The sequence below is a fragment of the Orbicella franksi genome, chromosome 6 (assembly GCF_964199315.1).
Source record: "Orbicella franksi chromosome 6, jaOrbFran1.1, whole genome shotgun sequence".
NCBI classification, from domain to species: Eukaryota; Metazoa; Cnidaria; class Anthozoa; order Scleractinia; family Merulinidae; genus Orbicella; species Orbicella franksi.
Genome location: NC_138150.1, coordinates 8,206,283 through 8,225,430, shown reverse-complemented (window position 1 = coordinate 8,225,430; position 19,148 = coordinate 8,206,283). Strand labels below are relative to the sequence as shown.

Genomic DNA, 19,148 nt, shown 5'->3' with positions numbered 1-19,148 from the left:
TCCGAAGGCATTTACAAAAAACTGTGGGAAGAGAAGTATTAAATCCTTTAGATGCTTCGGATAAAAGGTAAGAGGGGACACAGTATTTGTCATGATACTATTTTCTTCGAAGACTACAATTAAAATATAGGTCGATCTTTTTTTAATCTTCCTATGTTTTATTGTAGAATTTTTATTTTCCGTCGTTGTCTTGACGCCGAGATGAAGAATGGCACACGGCAAGGTATGAGTTTGCAAACAAAGAAAGAAGTTAAGGAAGCTGTTACAGACGAAGACAAAGAAAAGTTCTGGAGTGGAGGATTATTTGGCAGTGGAACAGCTAAGCAATGATTAATTAGATACTATTTATTTCTATAATGGTAAAACGTTTGGCTTGCTTTGTGGTGAACATAAGAAGATTTGTGTGAATAACTTTTCTTTCAGGCCAAATGTTATTAATTTCGAAGACAATGTATGTAAAACTTTCCATGGAGTTATTAAACTGAAGTATTATTCTTGTGTTCAATTTGTCTTGTTTTCATGTCCAATGAGAAGACAGACAAAAACCATGCGTGGTTTTGATATGTGATCCAAAACACGTATGGCTGTCATATATGTTTTCATTGGGCATTAATACTCATGCGCGTGACGAATTTAGCCATTTCTTATTGGCTATGAACTTATGAATTGTTAATGTATTTTAGAAGGGTCATTATGACCACTCTATATCGGTGATGGCAAAATAATGATATAAAAAAAACTGCCCAATCATCAAGGTGAACATGTTGCTGTCAATTTTGTGGCACAACAGGTTACCATAGCAACAATATGACCTGCTCAAAACACCCTTAATTTTAGCTTTATACAAAAGCAAACAATTGTCAAATACTTGTGAAATGTTCGTGGCTAGTCTGACGCGGCGTTTCGTCTCGGCCAGGAGACTCTTTGCTTTTGTATAAATTTAACTCGTGAACGTACGGTTGGGAATCCTTCTGCGATAGAGGGCCAGACTGTCAACATCAAGAATTTGCGAACGGGACTTTGGGCGTGATGCTCAACGAGTTTGCCTTAGAATTCTAAAGGTCTCTGAAGAGTCTCTTGGCCGAGACGAAACGCCGCGTCAGACTAGCCACAATTTTAGCTTTAAGCGCTTATAACTCAAAAACGAGTTCGGTGACCCCCATTTCCCTCCCATTTTTTTGTAATCAGCATGATAAGATGCAACTTTTTTTGCAAAGTTTTAGAAAATTATGTGAAGGGAGTTCAAAGCCACCTTAAATTTTCGAAGATATAAAATTATTCAATAACTATATGAGTCACTTACTATTATTATTATTATTATTGTTATTGTTATTATTATTATTATTATTGTTATTACTGAGTTTGTCTTTCTTTTAGAATCGGAATGCTGTAGTTGAAAAGCTCACATTTCACGAAACTACTACTTTAAAAATTTTCCGTTAAGTAGCCCATGCTTTCGAAAACGAATTTCGCGTGAAATAAGTTTGCATCATCTTGGCCAGGTACCAGTCAATGGTTGCATTCCAAGAAAACGCTCGAAGAAATGTAAGCAATAAAAAAAAAACAAATATATATTCAGTTTCAGTTCAGACTGAGAAGATAAGCATTCAAAATCTGTATAATTATCATTATAAATCTGTATAAAAGTGTGTAAATCTGATTAGCTTCTTTTTGCTGTGAGGAAGAAGAAAATGGTTTCCGAAAAGAGTTCTCAGCAGTGTACAGTATCAGACGCCTAAAAGCTGATCTGGAGCTGCGAAACCAAATTTATCTCCGGACATCCAAAACATTCATTTAATAACAGTACTTCTAAGGCTGTCTTGTGAGTTTTTCTTTGAAATTGTATTTTTCGCTCTTGCAGATCTCCGGTTGATATTTACAGACATGCACACTTAATTATGTATGACAAACATTTCCGTTCCTCTTCTTTAAAAGAAACCCAGCTGGATTCGAGTTTTTCTCTTTGCCGTAAAGCATAAGAAAAGTACTAATTAAGCAAAAAAATGTCGGGATATGCATCTCCTAAGCTGAACTACCGCGGGTCATCATCCCAACAGCTCCTTCCATGCGTGTCAACGACGGGTACAATTACGGCGAGAGTACACTTTCCCAAGCTTTTAATAGGACACCTAAATCTTTCGTTTGCCTATGTAATTCCATTTTTCGATTCATACCCTTGGCCTATGTAAGATGTGAAGTCAGCTTCACAACTAAAACCCACGAGAGCGTTAGACATGAAGTACTGGAAGTCACGTGATCGATTTTTTTAGTCAGTCTGTCATGTAGCTAGGCATGAATTTGTTCTTCAAGTATGGATCATAATAATAGTAATAAATCTCTTTCCTTACCTAGCAGTCGAGTAGTATCTGATGAAGAATCAACAAAGCACGTAATGTTTGGAGACGGAAATTTTCATCTGACGTGTCACTTGTGAATCACAGATATCTTTCTACTTACCAGAGCAGGTTGTCGACAAAAAAGGTCATGTGTATTGGGTTGAGAGACAAATTTTGACCAATGATAGATCGACAAGTCCTTAGAGCTCATAAGATTTGTTTGTTTGTCTGTTTAAGATTCAAACGAGCTAAAACTTGAAAGCGCAAGTTTCTTTACAGCTGTGAAGGTTGGTAGATTATTTTGAAAACACTTATAAATTGACTTTCTTAAATGTTATCGTTTTCAACTTATTTTAGATTGATATAACTCAAGATAACTTTATCTGATCTCATACATATTTACCAGTGGGCTCTCGAGTTTTCTTATCTCAGGGTTTGTGCTGTTAACGGTTTTGTTTTTGCCTTACTTTTCACATGAACACAATTAAGAAATTTTACAAATCGCTGTTTACTGAGTCTACTACCAGAACAAGTAATTTCTTAGAAAATTTAAGTTAAATGTTTCAACAGCGCCACACCCGTTAGCTTCATGAGAATACCCACTGATTAGTTACAAAATGAACGTAGACTAGTTGAACGACAGTATGGTCAAATCCAGTGTAAACATGATTTTTCCTTTGAAAAAACTTGTTCTCCTAAAGAGTGCTCTTTTTCTTTCTTTCGTCGAAGCATTAAGCGTTGGCATTTCTTTCGTATACGTACATACATGTTTATTTGTCACAGGAACAAAATTTTGATATTTTTCAAATCTCTTTTCATTGGGATCATTATAAAGGGGTGCTATTTCTTTAAAAAAATGTAGGCTAAATGGGTCCCACACCCGCCAGTTTCACTAGAATTCCCCTGAATAGTTAAAAAAAAACTACTCTAGACAAGTCGAGGGACAATGTGGTCAAATTCAGGGATTGGGTTGATCATGTCGCCGTACAATTGACGATATTTGAGCTCAATCACCACTGTTCATCGTCATTCTCTCAGTAGAGTGGAATTCTTTTATCCAAGACAAGACATCTACATTTCTTTGTTTGCCTTTATTTCGTAATTCAATTGTAAATACCCCTGGTCTATCTACGATAACCTGTCCGGTCAGCAATACTACGGGAACCATGACAGCCTTAGACATAGAGAACTGGAAATCACGTGATCGCCTATTAGACTTTTTTCTGTCAGCGGACGTGTCAACCAACACATCTCATCAAGCAAACCATTAGGTTCTTCTTCAAGTATGTATCACGTAATAATAAGACCATCTCACGGATCCTACAGCCCTACAACATCCGTGTAGCCCACAAACCTACAACTACGTTACGACAATCACTGACCAACGTTTAAGACAGGGACGAACCTAACAACAGACAGGAAGCAGTTTACAAGATCAGATGCTCCGACTGCCAGGCTTCCTACATTGGTGAGACTGGCAGAAACCTTAACACGAGACTGACTGAATACAAACGGGGCACGAGAAATGGTGATGCCAACAATCACATTGCTGTACGTCATCAACTGTCAAACCACAACATTGACTGGGACTCTGCTCAGTGCTTAACCTACAGTACAAAATATTTTCAATGACTGACTCTGGAAAGCTGGTACACTAACCTAGAACAAACGCCTCTTTACAGATGTCAACAACTACCGGCGCCTAACAAACGACTTATCCACGACGGAAACGAAACCGACAAACGGACTTCCAACAAACCGACTTAATTTGACTAACAATAGACGGACCAAAAACAGACCAATTTGACTAACAATAGACGGATCGAAACCGACCAATGACTGATGACAAACTTCATACGAGTCTTTCAGCCAATACCATCTTGGCTAAACTGACCAATCACGTTGAACGGACTAGATTTATAACATCATCAACTGACAAACTCTTTTCACTTGACTCTGATGATGACTTCCGCTCAGGTTGTCGAAACGTCAGTCACAAACAACAGTTCTTTTCAGAACTACCCTCACCCGGACGATCACAGCTGGCAGTCGAGCAGTATCTGTGAAGGATCAATAATTCACGTAATGTTTGGAGAGAAATTTTCATCTGACGTGTCACTTGTGATCCGTAAATATCTTTCTTCTTACACGAGTAGGTTTTCCATAAAAGACGTCGTCGGCTAGCAAGTCGACCAATGATAGATCGACACGTCATCCGCCCCCAACTCAGATCTTTTAAGCATGATTAAGCAGCTCCCTTAGATAAGATTTGTTTATTTGTCTGTTAAGGCGTAAAACAAAACAAAGCTTTAAAGCGTTTTAATTTCTGAACAACTCTTAAGGTTGAAAGTCACTTATAAATTGACCTAAGTAGATGTTATTTTGTACGTAACTTCTTTGAGATTTACATAACTTAAGATAAATTTTTATGATCTTACTATAACATATGCGCTCTCGTGTTTTCTTATTGTAGGGTTTGTGCCATATATAAAGAGCTAAAAGTCTTGCCTTTGTTGGAGGTAAGTTTACACATTTTCCCACTGATTTGTCATTGTTTCGTTTAATCATTAAACAGCCTTGCCCTTCCTGTGGTATATGCATATGTGCTTGTTATGGGAACAAAATTTAGAATTTTTATTAATCCCTATTTATTGGGATCATAACCAGAACGAGAAATTTCTTTAAAAAAATTAGGTTGAATGTTGCAACATGAGCCGCACCTGTCAGTTAAATTAGATTTCCACTGAATAGTTACAAATTAAATTACGCTAGACACGTCGAACGACGACATGGTTTAATTTAGCGTAAAATCGCTTTCTCCTGTGAAATAATTAGAGCGCGAGTAAAGGTAAATTGCATTGGCTCTCTTCTTAATTATGTATAACAAGCATTTCCACTTCCTCTCTTTCGAAAGGATTTCAATTGGACTTGCCTATTTTAGTTACGCAGTTAATGATCTTTTAGAAACTCTGGTTTTTCCTCTGTTTTAAACACACCACACCTACATTTATTCGTTTCTCTTATAATTGCGTTATTCGACTGCAAATATTCTTGGTCTATCTTGACCGATATACTGGATGGATATAATATCATGATTTCTTTTGTGTCCTTGTGGCAAACTATGAAGCTAGAGATTAAGCCGATTTTTCCTCCAATATCACTTACTTATAAACCTCTTTTTATTGCTGGTAATCAAGCACTTTCTTGATGAAGAATCAACAAGGCATGTAATGTTTGGAGAGAAATTTTTGATCTGACGTGTCACTTGTGATCCGCACACATCTTTCTACTTACGAGCTGCTAGTCAATTAAGAATGTCATTAGCTAATTTGCTAATTAGCAAATTGGCCAATGAAAGATCGTCAAGCCTTCTGGCCCTAACTCAGATCTATTTAGCATTGTTAAGCAGTTACCTCAAATAATTTTTGTTTGTTTGCCTGTTAGAACTTAAAACGAGAGAACTGAGCTTGAAAGCGGAAATTCCTTTAAAACTATTAAAGTTGGTGGAATCATTTTGAAGTCACTTATAAACTGACTTTCTTAAATCCATTATTCTATTTTTTGTGTCCCTGTGGCATGCCAAGTAGATTAAGTTTTTTAGTATAGATTGCATATATAAACGTCTTTTTGTGAACTGTCATTCAAGCTGTAGCTTGATGAAGTATCAGCAAATTAAACACTTAATGCCAGGAAAGAATTTTTCATCTGACGTGCCAATGACCGAGATCCGTACCCGTAGATATCTTTCGACTCACACAAGCAGGCTGTCCGTAAACTGAATGTCATATCGGTTGGCCCAGTAGATAAATTTGCTTATTAGTAAATCGACAAATGATAGATCGACCGGCTTGCGGTCATTGTTTTCTCATGTACTTTAGCTCAGTCATATATATATATATATTTTCTGGTTACGGCCCTGCTTCCGTCCCTAACTCAGAACTGGCTAAGATGCTCCTTTAACTATGATTTGTTTGTTTATCTGTTAGAGCTTTAAAGGAGAGGAAACTTGAAAGCGCAAGTTTGTTTACAACTGTTAAGGTTGGTGGAGTCACTTTGAAGTTACTAACAAATTTTCATTCATCAATGTTAATTTTACCCCTTTTCTTTTAATAATAACAGTTATAATAATAATGATACTGATAATAATAATAATAATAATTATAATAATGATGATGGTGATGATAATAATAATAACATTGCTATAGCGCAAATTAACGTATATATAAGATCAAATGCGCTTTACAATAACATATACAATCCTTGAAAAATAACATCAAAATACACTTAGAGAAGTATTCAACCTATATCCTAACAAAGAAAGAATCGATTACAAAATGTTTAAAATTACCTCTGCTACTTAATTAAAAGGAAACCTTATCTTATTATAAGAACTATTAAAAACTCTATCTCATCAAAACTCCTATCTAAAAGCTTAACTCAAAAGGTGAGTCTTCAGTAAAGTTTTATTCGTGAGATATCTTTATCTGATGTAAAATTCGGGTTCTCGTGCATGTTTTCTTGTCAAAGGGCTTGTGAGATATAAAGAGAGATCAGCACTGGCGGTTGTGCCTTTGTTAGAGGTAAGCGCATTCCTCATATGTGTAATGTAAAACAAAACCGCCCCCCTCCCCCCCTCCCCTCCCCCCTTAGCTTAAGGTATGTATCCGCCACTGTAAATATATCTTATTAGATGTTTTGGTATGTAGTATCGCTGTATATTTTTACGAGCTGTGCCGTATTTTGACGAGCCCGCAGGGCGAGTCAAAATACAAATAACAAGATTTATTGCCCAACTGTTCTAGTAAATGAAGTTATCAATAAAAGAAAGAGAATGTGACAGTTTTGCCCGTGCGCGCCGACCTGTACGGCAAACAGGTTTTCTACTGTACAAATATGGCAAACAGGTTTTCTACTGTACAATATCGCTATATATTTGTTCTGTTATTTGAACGGTATTCGCTGCAGTTGGATAATAAATACATCTTATTAGATGATTTGGTGTGTAGTATCGCTGTATATTTTTACGAGTTGTGCCGTATTTTGACGAGCCCGTAGGGCGAGTCAAAATAAAAACAACGAGTAAAAATATACAGCGATACTACACACCAAAACATCTAATAAGAGATTTGTTATCCAACTGCTGAAGTAAATGTATTTATCAATGAAAGAGAGAGAGTGTGACAGTTTTGCGTGCGCGCACCGACCTGTACGGCAAACAGGTTTCTTACTGCACAAATATGGCAAACAGGTATTCTACTGCACAATATCGCTGTATATATTTTTACTGTTATCTGGACGGTATTCGCAGTATTATCAGTATTGAACCGGAACTAAATTGAAAGCTTATGCGGGGGAATATCATTAAAAAGAGATTAATGGAGTTTGCATTTCAAAAGACTTCCAGCATTAGCCTCAGTTGCAAGCTACTTCCAGTCCAATACCGAGTATAAGATTATGGCCTATCAGATAGTTCGTGCACGCTGTTTATTGGACAGTTGTGATTGAATGAGTTCTTTTCGCCTGCATCTCTGTCAAAAGCAAGCCTAAGCCTTGTGTTTTTATTCATGGTCATTGTTATGGTTAACAAGATGTTATAGCGGAGCTCCGGCGGCCCGAAGGGCCGCCAAGCGGAGCCCCATACACATATAGGGCTGAAAAGGAAACCCTTAATGGATTTTCTCATGGTTATCGTGGCTAGCGGTATAGGTTGTGGGCGCGTTCGCACGACGACGACGAAGTCGCGCAACATAGCGGCCATACTCCAGCTAATAGGTTGACAGAGACATGCACCCTCGGTTTGTAGCGACACTCTTTGAAATTGGACATCCATGTTATGGTCAATTGACATCTGTCAAAACAAGGTATCCGCTGACCGTATCACGTGACCATATCGCGGGCTCAAGTTTAGAGCTCATCGAGGTCACGTGTTTTTTGAACTTGACCGCTGAACAAGTGCTGGTTTTCGATTAGGTCGCGGGCTCATCAGGTTAACTTGCTGGCCGGGTTGTTCGGAAGTCGGTTAACGCTAACCCAGGATTATAAAAGTTAACCGAAGTATAATTTTTCTTGTAGACAAATGTTTTTCACTGCTTTTTGTGCATTTTTTCAAGGTGATCTCAAAACAGGCTAATTTACCTCAGGATACTCTGAAATTAAGCTGTAAATATCGGGTGCTGACAAGCTGAATGTTTCATATGCAAAAGTTTCACTATTCTTCGTTTAACAATTATATCCTGTCAAAGTTTGAAGGAAGTATGAGTTATTCTAAAACTCCGGGATGTACGAAGCGTGACATACCTATAGTTAAAAGCTATTTTCTTAATTGTGGGACCTGATCTAGGATCAAGTCTATGAAAACTCAAAAGTAATAGCATCAATGCAAAAACGTATAGAATAAAATTTGTGGGAATTCTCCACTGTTCGCCGTACAGAGCTTGCCGAGTTTGCCAAATTTTCGCCATTTTGATGGTAAAAAAAAAGATAACAGCGGTCGAACCTACAACAAATATAAATGAACCGTAAACTAAAGACAGCTACACGTCAAATTGTGGATTTTAAATAATATTTTCCTGGATTTAGCCGTTGTTTCCGGGAAAAAATCCACCTTTTGAAAAAGTATAAACTATGAATATTATTTCCATTGATATGCAAATTACAGAAGCCGGATGAGTTTGTTTTGCGATGGGATAACAGAATGCCACATTACCTTCTGGGCAAATAATTGTTCCTTATCCATGGAGAAAAGAACTCTAAGTCTCCGTGTAAAAGATTTTCCTAAGTTGGTGAGTTCCTCTCATTTCACACCAGGCAGTAAAGCAATGTCCAGTTGTTCATTTTAGTTAAACTGTATATGACACCTTTTTTTTTTTTTAAGTATTTTCCTTCCTTGATATATGTAATAAACGAATAATGTTTTGAAAATGCGAAAAAAAAAAAATAACAATTTGCATGATTTTTTTCTTTTCGGGGGGGGGGGGGGGGGCAAATTCAGCCAATTTTCCTGTAAAAGTGTTCCGGGAAACTGAGGACGAGAATTGTGTTTGTGACGTCACAGTGTTTGATATCATTGCTGTATCAGGAAGCCGCCTTATCATTTCTCCTGCACCTGGCTTCAAATGTGCCAGTGATTTGCTAGCTAGTAACGCTAATTTTCGACCCGTCTCATGCTTCAAACGTTTCCCTTCGCTTTCAGCCATATTGGTTTGTTTATCAAACACAGTGACGTCAGAGACGTAAATCACGTAACATTTTGGCTGCGCGATCTCTGGGACAATTTCAACATGAAAGTAGCGCGTATTTTGAACGAAAAAAGGGGTTTCAAAATATTCTCACGATCTAAAAACTTTACAATCGTTTTTCAAACATTATTAACGATCAGCATCAGCGGGAAAAAAAAATTATGTCATATACACTTTAAATTGAATTAAGACGAGTCTCGAAAATTTCCCTAACACCAAAACATTTATGCTGCTGGACTTATTTTAGTTCATAAAGGTTTGCATTGGTTTATTTTCGCTGAGAGTATAATATCGAAAAGAATTTTGTTTTGATGTTCAAAATGTCAGTGTGGAAAAAAATGACATTATTAATGAAACAGTGAGTTTATTAACGAGAAAGTGCGTGGCGAAAAAAGCAACAAACAGTACAAAGAAGTTCCTCTTCTTGGTCAAAATATTGCAGGCTGAATTGGCGTCATTTTATGGTCTTTATGACTAAATTCTATTCTTTTACTCTAACAAAGGGTCCACTTAACTTACAATTCCATGATTCACTTTTATGAGAGACATCTCCGAAAGAAAGCAACGGAAATTATGCACATCAAAAGCACTCATTTTTAGAATCAAGGGGTTTAATCGAAATGTTCATAAGTCATCTTTAATGGCAGTGAACAACACTGTTTGCAACCGTACGCAATTTCTGAGTCGATTCTTTCCACTGAATGATTTCAATGGGACAAAATATTCTGGTGTCACAGTGTGTATTCTCGTTAAAATAACTTCAAAATTTCTACGATGAACATAAGATAATTTCTAAACCAGTGAACGCAAAATACGGAATTAACGGCGGAGATAACTGTTTAGTAAAACCTTGATTTCACCACTTCATGACGTTACGTTTTGTATTCGCTTTCCCATCTTCACACTGATGCGCCCGCCCTCTTCCATCTTTAAGATAAATAAAAAAATAGAAATAAATATAGCTATATTTACTTGTTTATGGCACAAAGGGTAGAAAGGCCGAACAAACAACTGAAACAAATGATTCCAACTGAACATAACATATCTTGGGTTATGACGTGATTAAGCCGCCATCTTGGATATTCAATCCTTCCTGGGTGACAAAGCCACCATCTTGAATTCGTCTCAGGGTGACAAAGCCGCCATCTTGAATATTCGATTTTTCCTAGGGTGACAAAGCCACCTTCTTGAATTCGTCTCCGGGTGACAAAACCGCCATCTTGGATATTCAATTCTTCCTACTAAGGGTGCCAAAGCCACCATCTTGAATTCGTCTCCGGGTGAGAGAGCCGCCATCTTGAATATTCAATTCTTCCTGGGATGACAAAGCCACCATCTTGAATTCGTCACTGGGTGACAAAGCCGTCATCTTGAATATTCAATTCTTCCTAGGATGACAGAGTCACCATCTTGAATTCGTCTCAGGGTGACAAAGCCTTGAATTCGTCTTAGGGAGACAAAGCCGCCATCTTGAACATTACGTGCGCCCAAGGGTCATGCCCCATATAACTCGTTTAATTAAAATTTAGTCAGTATTACACTAAATTACGTATCTAGTAACCTTTGGTATCCATAACCTTAATTGCCATGTCATTAACTAGAAGTTTGTTATCATTTAACTCCAAGTTTATCGTTATGCGTTCATCTACCTCTAAAAAAACAGGTGGAGAAGCTAACCGTTCTGTCACACCCCTTATACAGCCGCCTTACGATTTCGACCATATTTTGGGGGCTGTAAACGGCCTTTATCATCACTTGCAAGCCGACTGATAGTGCATGAAGTTCTCGGTCTTAATGTCCAGTTGGTGTCGGGATTAAGGTAAGCGGGTGATCCATTCTGCGGGGCGGGTACATTCAATACTGTTGACGAGATAAGAATGAGACACCGAGAAGACAAGTGCTATGGAATCACTTATATTGTGATAATGTTATTCTAGCGTAAAATATTTTTTAGATTATGTTTCACTGACGCCATTGGCTAGTCAAGTGCTAAGGTACGTAATAAATTTCGATCAATCGCTAAACCGGCCTTAATTGATCTTGGTCTTCTTTCCAAAGGAAGTCACTGCTAGCTGGTAAAAGAAGAACAGAGCTTGACTTTCGAACAACTGCTGAAAATGTGGATTAAATCACTGATCATTTGCTTAGTGTCCGTATCATCAATTGAAGCACGGTAAGCTGTTCATTTTTATTCTTTAAAATAATTATTTTTTTCTCATCAAAATGGAACAGACCACCCTTTTGTTTGTTTCCTTTGCAATCTTGCCTCCTTTGACCAAAACACTGAAATCAACAACTTTCTATCTTGACTAGGCATCACTTAGAACGTTCGTGAAAATAACAAATGAATGAACGTGTTCATAAGTTTCGTCAGTTTGATTCCAATTGCACATTTACTGAAACTAGCGAGCTCCAGGTTTCCCAGTACTTAATTGGTCGTCAAATTCATTCCAAATCCTACTTCAAGAAAAATGGTAAAGCATCACATCAAGACAACTCACTAGTTTGTTTGTTTGGTTTTTCTTGTTTTGTTTTGTTTTGTTTTTTGAGAACATATCCATTTTCTAGAAGAGACTCGATTAAAATATCCAAAAACTTTTCGACTATTGGCAATAACATTCTATCATATAATGATTTAATGAATCATTCTGTGTGGCCGAAGATTTCGTAGAAATTTTCTCCAGATTCTCAGTTTAGTTTCTTTTGCTTTCACTACTGTACGCTGGAACATTTTATTTCCATAGTTTGGTTTAGTCTCTTTCGCAGCCGTTTTTAGGGTCGTCACGCAACGCTCCTTTACAACTCTATCTTTGTTTAATTACATACAGAATGTTTTTGTTTACTTTTGCGGGGGCTATATTAATTGAATTTGAAAACAAAAGAATACGCATCCATAGAAGCTCTGTGAGCTTGTTAAAGCATTAGGTGTCGTGAACTTAGTTCTTTTTAGTTCACCTTGTAACATTAATCCAGCGGCGGTTTTGTGGAGTGTGAGATACTTTGACGTAAGGCCTGACGAATATAGATTTAAAAAAGAGAAATTCCTCGCTGAAAAGCTATAAAACTAATCAAAATCGCGCCTTCCCGTTACTTACTCCACAATTAAATGCCAGACTTGAGAAGTGGGGAAAACGACTTTGCGCCATTAACGGAATTCCTTAGGACAGAAAAGGTGTCGCATAAGTAGAGGAAATTTGCCGGTACTTCGTAAAAATAGAAAAGCCAACAGTAAGCAGCTTATGAAAGATAACTTACCATGATAACCACCTGTCTGTCTGTATTATCATGTAACACCTTCTGGTGAGACCTACCTGAGGTTGGAAGTAGTTAATATTTATGACCTTGTCTTGCCTTGGAATCGCTTGATTAGATCATTGTTTTGAGAGGCTAGCATAAATACAGGTGCTTTCTAAACTGTTCTTCGGTTACACCTCTCCCCACCCCCTCCAGTTGGTGAACAGTGTATACCACTGTTCCATATTGGGTTAGGTTCTCTTGACGTTCTGGTTGTGTTCTTGATTAAACTCTGCTCTCTGAGCCAAATTTGGTCTCTTCAATTGGTCTCCAAAAAAATTGATAGGTCTTTGTCTTCCTGCAGCGAGCGAGTTTTCCAAAGTTTTTAAAGTGCTTTCATGTGCATAGATTTTATGAAGTTTGTAATGCCAAGTTTATAACCAGCTTTCCAAGACCAAAAACCTTTAATCACACTGCCAAGATTTTCCTTGGCAGATGTACGGACTGTAATAAAAATCGTATAATTGTGTCTAGACCAAAGTCTTTACTTTGAAAGAGCCTCTCTCCATTACTAGTATCCCATCCAGTGAGCGGTAGGAGACTATATTTAAATAACTTAAAAATTAACCAGAGTTGAGTGCTCGTCTATCTAGACTTGAATACAGTTTTAAATAACTAACGTACCTTACTTTCGGAAAGCCATTCGTTTCAATTAAGAGAATATTTGAAACACTTCACGTCTGTTTTCAGGGGAATTCGAGTTCGTCGAAACTTAGGAGACGTCTGTGAAAACATGTGGAAGGCATCCGGGAATAATATGATCATGGGAACTGACTTGACAGTGGACACGTCCAACACCGCAAAAAAGTTGTTCACTTTAACATCAACTGGTGAAGGCAAACTAAAAAATGCCGTGTACACCAAATTCAAGGGTAAGATTTTCAGAAGTGTTGATTGTGTAAAAAAAAAAGGGATAGAAATACGTTTTCTATTTCTTCAAGCAGATAACGATGCTTAAACTAGTCCTATGTACAGCAGAATGTGATACGAACACTTTCGTTAGCAGCGTTCTTAGTTGATGTGATCTCCTTCAATAACTACAGAAAACAATTTTAAAAAGTGTGGCAAAAAAATTTCTGATTCAAATCATTTTATGGTGTGTTTTTAGACGTTTTGGAGACGTTTTTTTATTACGAGAGGTTGCTGAAATCGTTGATACTAATTTACACACAAAATCTAGCTAAAATCTGAGCAAAATCATATTCGTGTTACTGACCGTGTTTGTATTATCAATATACATTGTGAAATAATTGCTCTTCTTATAATATTTACGTATTTGTTTGCTTGAAAAGCTCTTTTAGATAACTACGTTCCGGATGAGTTGAAGCCGGAAGTGGACGATCGCAAGGAGGCGACTGAGGAAGATGATTTCATAAACACTATCGCCGTCGAAGGTGGACCTATGGACATCGCTTTCAAGTACCTGCAGGCAGCTGGGAAGACCACCACCGCGGTAAGATATTACCGAACGATCTTGATTTCACATTAATTAGCTTCAAGGCGATCAAGGTACGTAATGTAACGCTGCTAATAGGGAAGATATTCGTTTGCATACATTGTTTTGTTATTTAAATGTTCAAAATGTTAAACAAAAGAGTTCTTTGTTTCACCAGCCAATAGTTCTCTGGTTGGCATATTATCACTGATATATCACTGATATCTTTTCTGATATCTTTTCTAATAATAAGTTAATTTCAAAAATTGACGGTTTCAGCTTTAGCCTCTTGTCTGTGTGATCATATATTTTTTTCTGTTCTGCTTTGTTCTGTACTGTTCTGAATTTAATCCACTTTTGGGGAAACTATACGAAGATATAGTATATAGAGAATATACAAACGGCGGCGCGGAGATATGAATTTTATTTTGGAGTGGTAAAAAGCGCAGCAAGTGAGTAAAAGATTGTTTTAACACGAGGCAGATTGCCATACTGACGAAATGATGAATTGTGATAAATTTTAATTTTTTGCCAAGTGGTGAATTTTATTTTTTTTATACAGACATAATGCTATGAACATGATCTAAGGAATTAAATAAATATTGTATAATACATGCAGAAATTCTAGCGCGCTCATTGGCTAATTTTTAGTGGCAATAAGCGGACAGACACATGAATATATAGTTTAGGACTTAACATAATTTACAATTACAGTAATCATGTATATTGTTTACCTGTTGTTGTTGTTGTTGTTGTTGCTGTTGTTTTGATTTGTTTTGTTTTTAACACCATTCATTCAATTTTTACTTTCACTGAATGTCCCCAGAATTTAAACGCATTCAAGCCAGTACTGAAGACCATGTGGTTTGCAAAATATGCTAAAGGAGACAATGTCAATCAATATTCTGGTTTTGAGCACACATTTGTTGGTAAAGATATCTTATCCTTATCACCATAGTTTTAATCTAGGTATTTTTTTAGTATCCCGGGTACAGGATACTAAAAAAACTAAAGTTTGGTAATTAAATTGTTTTTCAAGTATTAAAGGAGAATAAGAATTTAGAAATCATACTTCATTTAACCCCTGAATTTTTTTTTACTTTAGAATAAAAATTAGTGATATGAAAAGTGAAGGACGTTTCGATGACTCCATGTTATCATTATCAAATTCTTTACAAAACAATTGAATACTTTAATTAACACCCTTTTAATTCCCTAAATATTTTCACACCATTTTTACTAGTTATATTATTTCGATATTCTATCATATATTTCGAACTTGATTATGATGACATGGAGTCATCGAAACGTCGTTCACCTTTCATATCGCTAATTTTCATTCTAGTGCTTTACGAAACTTTTTGTTATCAGGATCGGAATTTTTTTAAAATTTTATTAATGATTTACAATACTAAATTACATCTACACTACCACAAAAAACTACACTACCACTACCAGACTACTAACAATATGCAATTGGTATGTTGCAGTAATGCAGTCATATGACAATAGTAGTAGAATTCCACGAATATACTAATGCAAATCCTGTAATCTGATCGGCTGAGCCATTGTACACTATCAGACATTAGTGCGCAGTGGCTTGGTGTGGTCGACCAAATTGCAACATTTTCTCGTTGCTCTGAAGTTTTGAAAGAACATTTAGAAACGAAAAGATAATCTTATTCCAGAGTAGACTAAAAAAAGGAGGTTCACAGATTTTTGAATTACAAAAACTCGAATTCGTTTGAAAGAAACTGATGAGCGCGCGTATTCACAACTGCAAATATCAAATTGACAGTTCAATCCGCGCAAATTTTCTAAGGCGTGAAGTTTAATACTGAGATCAGAAATAATTGAAATCGTTATTTGAAGCAAATTTCAGTTAGAATTCTACTAAAACAATTAGATCATTCGCTATCGATTCCTACGAGGAGATAGAATTAGTTACAAGACAAAATAGGAAACAAAGCATAGAAACTTATCGGCTACATTCACTATGAATTATATGCATTTACAGAGTTTTGCTACTTTTCAGCGTCTTTTAAGTTATTTTTCAAATATTTCTTTTTTACAATTTACAAGATTTACAAGATAATACCTACAATATCTGAAAATTATGAATATTACTTAGATTTGCATGTAAAAAAACAGGAAGAAAACGAAATTTTTCCCAGCCAAACTCGATGAAGATATACAGTATTTTGGTGTCCGGCAAACAGGTTTTCTACTGCATAGATAACTGTACAATATCGCTGTATATCTGTACTGTTATTTGGACGGTATTCGCTGCAGTTGGATAATAAACAGCTATATACAACGAATGCAAATGTGGCGGACCACTTGGTCAGCGTCCGGGACGAGTCGCATGAAAGTGAGGCTAGTTAAGCCTTGATGTTTTGTTTTGACAATGCTTCACCAGAAAAGTCTTGCTTCGTCGTCAATCTGGTCTGTTTTATTTAGCTGTGGCTACGAGCTGCTGTGTTTCTGAACGCCACGAGAAGGGATATAAATTTTCCATCGTTCGCCTCTTAAGAGCAAACTTTAACAGTTCTGCTGTGGAAGATTTCAATTCTTTCTAGTGGCATTCAGGAACACAACAACTTATACGGAGGGCGAAACAAAAGCGGACCAGATCGACGATGAAACAAAACTTTTCTGGCGAAGCATTGTCAAAAGAAAACATCAAAGCCTGACTAGCCTCGCTTGCATGCGACTCGTCCCGGGCGCCAACCGAGCGGTCCGCCATATTTGCATTCAGTGTATTGTACAGTTATTTGTACAGTAGGAAATACGTTTGCCGGACAGGTCTGTGCGCGCACGCAAAACTGTCACACTTTCCCTCTTTCACGGATAAATACAGTAGTTGGATAATAAATCTCTTACTAGATGTCTTAGTGTGTAGTATCGCTTTATATTTTTACTCCTTGTTTGTATTTTTCAAAATACGGTACAACTCGAAAAAATATACAGCGATACTACACACCAAAACATCTAATAAGATATACTTATTCCATGCCATAGAAAATACAGCCGATCAGAATACAGGAAAGCCGTTTTATATTCGACGGTATTACATCCAGCCTTCCATCATGCACCGCGCGTATGTCGCATTGATTGTTTTGGCAACTGTATCCTCTATGGCATGGTATAAAATAGTTATATAACGCTGTCTCGGGGTATAACATTGAATATCCCACTTGTCACTTGTATTTTCTTGGTGTACACACTCACCTTAAGGCTTATATGTATAACGAAAAAAACTGCAAGTGGCTCGTGGAATATTCCATGGTTTACCACTCGAAAACGATGCATAACTAATATATACATGTAATATTAGTTGTTCTCGTTATTCGACTCATTTCTACTCTACAAATTGCAGGTGTTTAATGATGATGATAGAAAATATTATACTCACATGGCAGCAGACACCATGAAAGCTGTTCTAAGGGCTATATTCTTTCAAGCCCCCAAAAAAATATCCGAAGAAATAAAACAAAAGCGGGAAGAACATCAAATTGAAAAAACAAAGCGACAAATTTGACCTGGTCCATTGATTTTTACTAAAATGTTGCTTTCAGTGCCTATTTTCTTGAAATAGGGAATGTTATATTTCATGTCAAAATGGTTGCAATTTTACATAATTCAAAGGAAAGTCCTTGCGCGTTTTTTATTTTGCAACAGGTGAAACTGGCCTCGACAAGAAAAAAAAGAATCTCGTTGTAAAAGGTCTTCATAACTGGTACCAGTTTCACCTAGAACAAACGGCAGGAAGATTAACTTACACACCACCCCCAACGAATAAGGTTGACACAACCAAAAAGGTAATGGCTTCTTGTGCTCTTGCAATGATATCTAAAGATTACTTTCAACTGATTCAAGGAGACGCCTTGCCTAAATCGCTAACTTTTTTTCTTTGTTTTGTGTCATCGCAGCCGCCATTTATCAACGTAAAATTTTCTTGGAAGGGTGTCAACAAGCCGCCGGGTAGCAGTTTCTACGTGGGAACAAGTCCTGCCTTTGAGATGGCGCTGTATACAGCATGCTTTTTTGGAGAGCCGGGTGACTGCACATGCAATATAGGTGGTGTGCCCGTCACGATAAAAACCATCCACTTTAGAGACACCGATAAGGTTCTGACTTCATACCCGACGGCATAAATGTGCTTCACAGCGTCATCTGCAGACTTATTTTACTACTGCCTGTTGCTCTTAACGTTCAGAATCCCGCTCTTTCCCGCAACACTGTGAAAAATTAAATAAATTTACCAAAACGCTTTGATTAAAAATAAACTAAGATGTCTGTGGTGTTTATTTAACGAACCCATTAAGTAAGAACACTTGCACAAGTTGTGCTGTGACATGCCCTGGAATGCACCATATATACCCGCGCGCAGCTGGTTTGTCTCTGTCTCTAATTAACAATTAGATTATTCCCACAAGTCCCTTATTAAGCGAGTATAAATAAGAGTTATGCAGCTCATTTCAGCCTAGACTGCAAAACAGTCGTTTTTGGACGTTTTCGGAGGGCGTGAAGCGCCGTAACCGCGATCCATTCGCCCTCGCCGTTTTTACATTCGCTTCAGACTATTCGTTCGAATATTCACTGTTACCGGCATTCGCAACAAATACGACTGTTTTGCAGTCTAATTTCAGCCCAGTTCGCGTTAGAATCCTTCACTTCGTAACTTTACGTGTCGTATGCTGCTTGCAGTTTATGGGGACCCCATTCCAGCACCTTTACTGGCATAAGTGAACTTTTTCTTATGGTTTGTTACTTTTAGTCAAACGGAAACTTCTATTTGCGCACGTTTGTCCCTTGTTTCGTTGCCTGGCTTCTTTCCCTGGC

General features: G+C 37.2%; 1 protein-coding gene across 4 annotated transcripts; it reads left to right on the top strand.

Annotated features, from left to right (window-relative positions):
- The first annotated feature begins 2,542 nt into the window (after positions 1-2,542).
- Positions 2,543-18,614, top strand: LOC145491139 (uridylate-specific endoribonuclease B-like). 4 transcript variants are annotated; one of them, XM_081470292.1, is made up of 11 exons: positions 2,543-2,623; positions 4,810-4,855; positions 6,323-6,374; positions 6,864-6,916; positions 11,276-11,393; positions 11,633-11,747; positions 13,559-13,740; positions 14,161-14,321; positions 15,130-15,232; positions 17,985-18,124; positions 18,236-18,614. In XM_081470292.1, the coding sequence occupies exons 6-11, from the start codon at positions 11,692-11,694 to the stop codon at positions 18,458-18,460; spliced, it is 867 nt and encodes a 288-aa protein (XP_081326418.1). In that variant the 5' UTR covers positions 2,543-2,623; positions 4,810-4,855; positions 6,323-6,374; positions 6,864-6,916; positions 11,276-11,393; positions 11,633-11,691; the 3' UTR covers positions 18,461-18,614. The 4 variants fall into 4 exon arrangements, with proteins under 4 accessions (XP_081326418.1, XP_081326421.1, XP_081326420.1 ...); XM_081470294.1 differs by lacking the exon at positions 2,543-2,623 and adding an exon at positions 3,474-4,464; XM_081470293.1 differs by lacking the exon at positions 2,543-2,623 and adding an exon at positions 4,680-4,720.
- Positions 18,615-19,148: the final 534 nt, after the last annotated feature.

Excerpts from the sequence above, each read along its gene's own strand:
- LOC145491139 (XM_081470295.1), top strand. The coding sequence starts at position 11,692 with ATGTGGATTAAATCACTGATCATTTGCTTAGTGTCCGTATCATCAATT. Across the intron at positions 11,748-13,558 it reads GTATCATCAATTGAAGCACG|GGGAATTCGAGTTCGTCGAA; the intron begins GTAAGCTGTTCA and ends GTCTGTTTTCAG. Across the intron at positions 18,125-18,235 it reads AGGTTGACACAACCAAAAAG|CCGCCATTTATCAACGTAAA; the intron begins GTAATGGCTTCT and ends GTGTCATCGCAG.